General features: G+C 64.2%; 1 protein-coding gene across 1 annotated transcript in view; it reads left to right on the forward strand.

Moving 5' to 3' along the window:
- Positions 1-3,378, forward strand: part of FANCA (FA complementation group A) — a 62,043-nt gene that overhangs the window by 40,795 nt on the left and 17,870 nt on the right. Inside the window, 2 exon segments of the mRNA XM_027773436.1 lie at positions 9-230; positions 2,906-2,999. Of these exon segments, the coding sequence (XP_027629237.1) occupies positions 9-230; positions 2,906-2,999 (316 nt within the window).

Here is a 3,378-nt window from a genome sequence, read left to right on the forward strand (position 1 = left end):
GGGCCGTGGCTGCCGTCAGCTCTGCCTCCTTCCCCCTCACTTCAGGGCCCGAGCCTCCGTGCCCCCCATGTGCTGGGGCTGGCCGCCCTGGCTGCCCACCTGGGTGCCTCCCGCTCTGTGCTCCCGGAGGTGGCCGTGGGCCCTGCTCCCATTAGACGCCTGCCTGCTCCGGACCTCTTCGACCACCTCCTGACCTGGAGTACCCGGGAGTCCTGGCTGTTCTGCCTCAAGTGAGCCGCGCCTCCTTCCTTTTCTGCCTCGCGTGTCTGTCAAACGGCAGGGGAGGCGGCGTTCAGGGGCGTCCATCGGGGCAGGGGGGTGGCGTGCAGGGGCGTGATGTTCCCTACATGCTGCTGGGCATCTGCGTCCACGTCACACACGCTCGTGTCAGTCTGTCCGCGTCCACGTCACACACACTCGTGTCAGTCTGTCCGCGTCCACGTCACACACACTCCTGTCAGTCTGTCCGTGTCCACGTCACACACGCGTGTCAGTCTGTCCGCATCCACGTCACACACACGTGTCAGTCTGTGTGCTGGCTGCACTGTTGGGATCCGGTCACTGAACCAGGGGAGGACCCGCGTGTCCGTCGTCACGTGAGTTCCCGAGGTCTGGCCGCTGGCTGGGTGGAGCCTCCCTGCTGTGCCGTCCGCTCCTCTGGGTAATTTCGGGCAGCTGCCCCCACAGAAGGAAATTCAGTCCAGCTGAGCCGGGACAGGCCACATGAGGAGGCTCCGGGCCACATCCTGGGTCTGCAGAACGCACTGGGCCCCTCTGTGATCCTGGCTGGGGGAGGGTTGCTGTGGACCCTGTCAGGGTACCTGTTTCTCTTTCTGCCTCTCTGGAAATAAACCTCAGAACATGTTAGGACTGGGCCAGCAGGGGGCGTGTGGGTTAAGGCGCTGGAGCTCTCTTGGCCAACTGTGTGGTTAGGGTTCCCCGACCTGGTGGGGCTCTGCAGCTGAAAATGAAAAACTACCTGCAGGACCCCAGGATCGTAGCACAGCTAACGCTCTCCTCCTGGAGGCTGTGGCCCCTCGCCCTGCCATTTCCTTCTCTGACCTGAGTTTGGAGCAGACCCAGGGGAGCACCAGGTGGTCCGGTGGTCTGTGGAGAGGCCGAATGCAGCCAGGTCATCCCTGTAACTGCAGGCTCCAGGCAAGGTGGCCCTGGCAAGGCTGAGGACTCACTGCAGGTCTAGACGGACAGACACCAGGGAACTCGGGGAGCCTGTGGTGAGGACGGAGTTGCAGCTCTGGTCCTGGGTGGCTCTCGGGTTCCTTGTGCAGAGCTTGGCTCAGGCTGGGGTGGGGTCGTGTGGTCTGGAGGGAGGTGGCCATGCAGAGCTGTCAGTAGGGTACTGAGCAGGACCCGAGGTGGCCACGGGACGTGGTGCTGATCGCTGGGACAGTGGCCAGGCTCCTCGTGCAGTAGCTGGGGACGGGCACTTGCTGGGGAGAGCCTGAAATTCTGAGCGCGGTGGCCGCCTCATGGCCGAGATAGCGGGAAGACAGCCAGGTGTCGAGAGCAGGGGGCGGCCGCGGAGCATCTGGGGGGCACCTGCACTCGCCGAGGACAGGACAGCGAGCGTGCCCTGCGGACGTGGCCAGTTGCCAGGCGAAGCAGACGCTGAGCTCGCGTGGGAAGGGCAGGGCCTGGGAGAGAGGGTCGCCGACTGAGGACGCTGCAGAGCTTGCCGTGTCGGCATTGCCGTGGGCAGTCTGACGGGCCTTGGCTGTGCTGGGCGCTGGCCTCCGTGAGGGACAACGTTTCCCCGCCGTGCGTGACCTGCCCCGTGTCCCTTGTAGCGACGACCTTGTGCTTGTGTTCTCCAGCGGCCATGGGGGAAGCGGCTGCCTCACGCAGTCTCCCCTCCTGGCCCTGCTCTGGTCCCCAGGGCGTGTCCTCGGTCACCGTCTCCACCTCCACGCTTCACAGCCTTCATGCACGGTGGAGCCGCAGCCGTGGCCGCCCCAGGCCTCGAACTCACATTCTCTCCCCTAGACACAAACATGTTCTCAGAAATGGGGAGCAGCTGTTGGGGGGCAGAGGCTGGGTGGGAGTGCCAGGCCCAGTTCTGCCCAGGCCAGGCGCAGGGCTGCACTGCTGTGGTTCTAGCTGTTGGGAGGCTCGGTCCTGAGGGTCACAGCGGGGCGGGCAGTCGGTCCCACCCGCAGACACGGCTGAATCCCGGCCCTGATGGCTCCTGCCCACACGTGCACCTGCCCTGGTGCAAGTACGGGATCATGTATTCCCATCCACCGCCCTTTCATTCTCCTTCACAGAAAACACTGAGTCCTCATCACGCTCTGAGGGGTGTGCCCCTCCCGGCCAGGCCTCTCCAATGTCCTTGCCAGTCCCTGGGTCAGCGAGGCGGGTGTGCTCACGTCACCCCACTTCAGGGCCGCTCCTCGTGGGCACTGTAGCCCGTGGTTGGGTCACACCTGTTCGTCCAGCACAGACGGGCTCTCGGAGGCAGCGACTCCAGCCCAGGGTGGTCAGCTGAGCCGGAGCTGGGACTGCAGGTTCTCTGACCCCGCGGTAGAGGGCACAGGCGTCGGTCTGTGGCACTCAGACTTTCTCTCTCCTTCTATATGGGTTACTGTAGGTCGCCTCTCTGTGTCCTGTCTCGGGGTTTGTGGGTCGTGGTTACAGGTCGCCTCTCTGTGCCCTGTCTCGGGTTTGTGGGTCGCGGTTACAGGTCGCCTCTCTGTGTCCTGTCTCGGGTTTGTGGGTCGCGGTTACAGGTCGCCTCTCCGTGCCCTGTCTCGGGGTTTGTGGGTCGTGGTTACAGGTCGTCTCTCCGTGTCCTGTCTCGGGGTTTGTGGGTCGTGGTTACGCTCCGTGCCGTGTCTTGGGGTTTGTGGGTCGTGGTTACAGGTCGCCTCTCTGTGTCCTGTCTCAGGTTCTGCACAGCAGCCATCTCTTACTCTCTGTGCAAGTTCTCGTCCCAGGTCCCCGCCGTGCCCTGCTGTCTCTCTCCAGGCCTCGTGAAGAAGGTAGGTGGGTGTCCAGCCTCTCCGTGCGAGCTCTGTGTCCGCGCATCCCCGGGGGCTGCTTGGAGGCCTCCTGTGACAAATGCTGCCTCTTCCTTCGGTCCTGGGTTTAAGTTGGTGTAAAGTGACACCACAGCATGGGTACAGGCCGGGGGGGCGGCTACGGAGCCGTGTGCCACAGCAGTGGGGGTGCAGCCCACCACGCTCCGTCATGCCACAGCAGTGGGGGTGCAGCCTGACACGCTCTGTTATACCACAGCAGTGGAGGTGCAGCCCAACACGCTCCGTCATACCACAGCAGTGGAGGTGCAGCCCGACACGCTCCGTCATACCACAGCAGTGGAGGTGCAGCCCGACACGCTCCGTCATGCCACAGCCGTGG

The sequence above is a fragment of the Tupaia chinensis genome, unplaced genomic scaffold, assembly GCF_000334495.1.
Source record: "Tupaia chinensis unplaced genomic scaffold, TupChi_1.0 Scaffold000355_1, whole genome shotgun sequence".
NCBI lineage: Eukaryota > Metazoa > Chordata > Mammalia > Scandentia > Tupaiidae > Tupaia > Tupaia belangeri.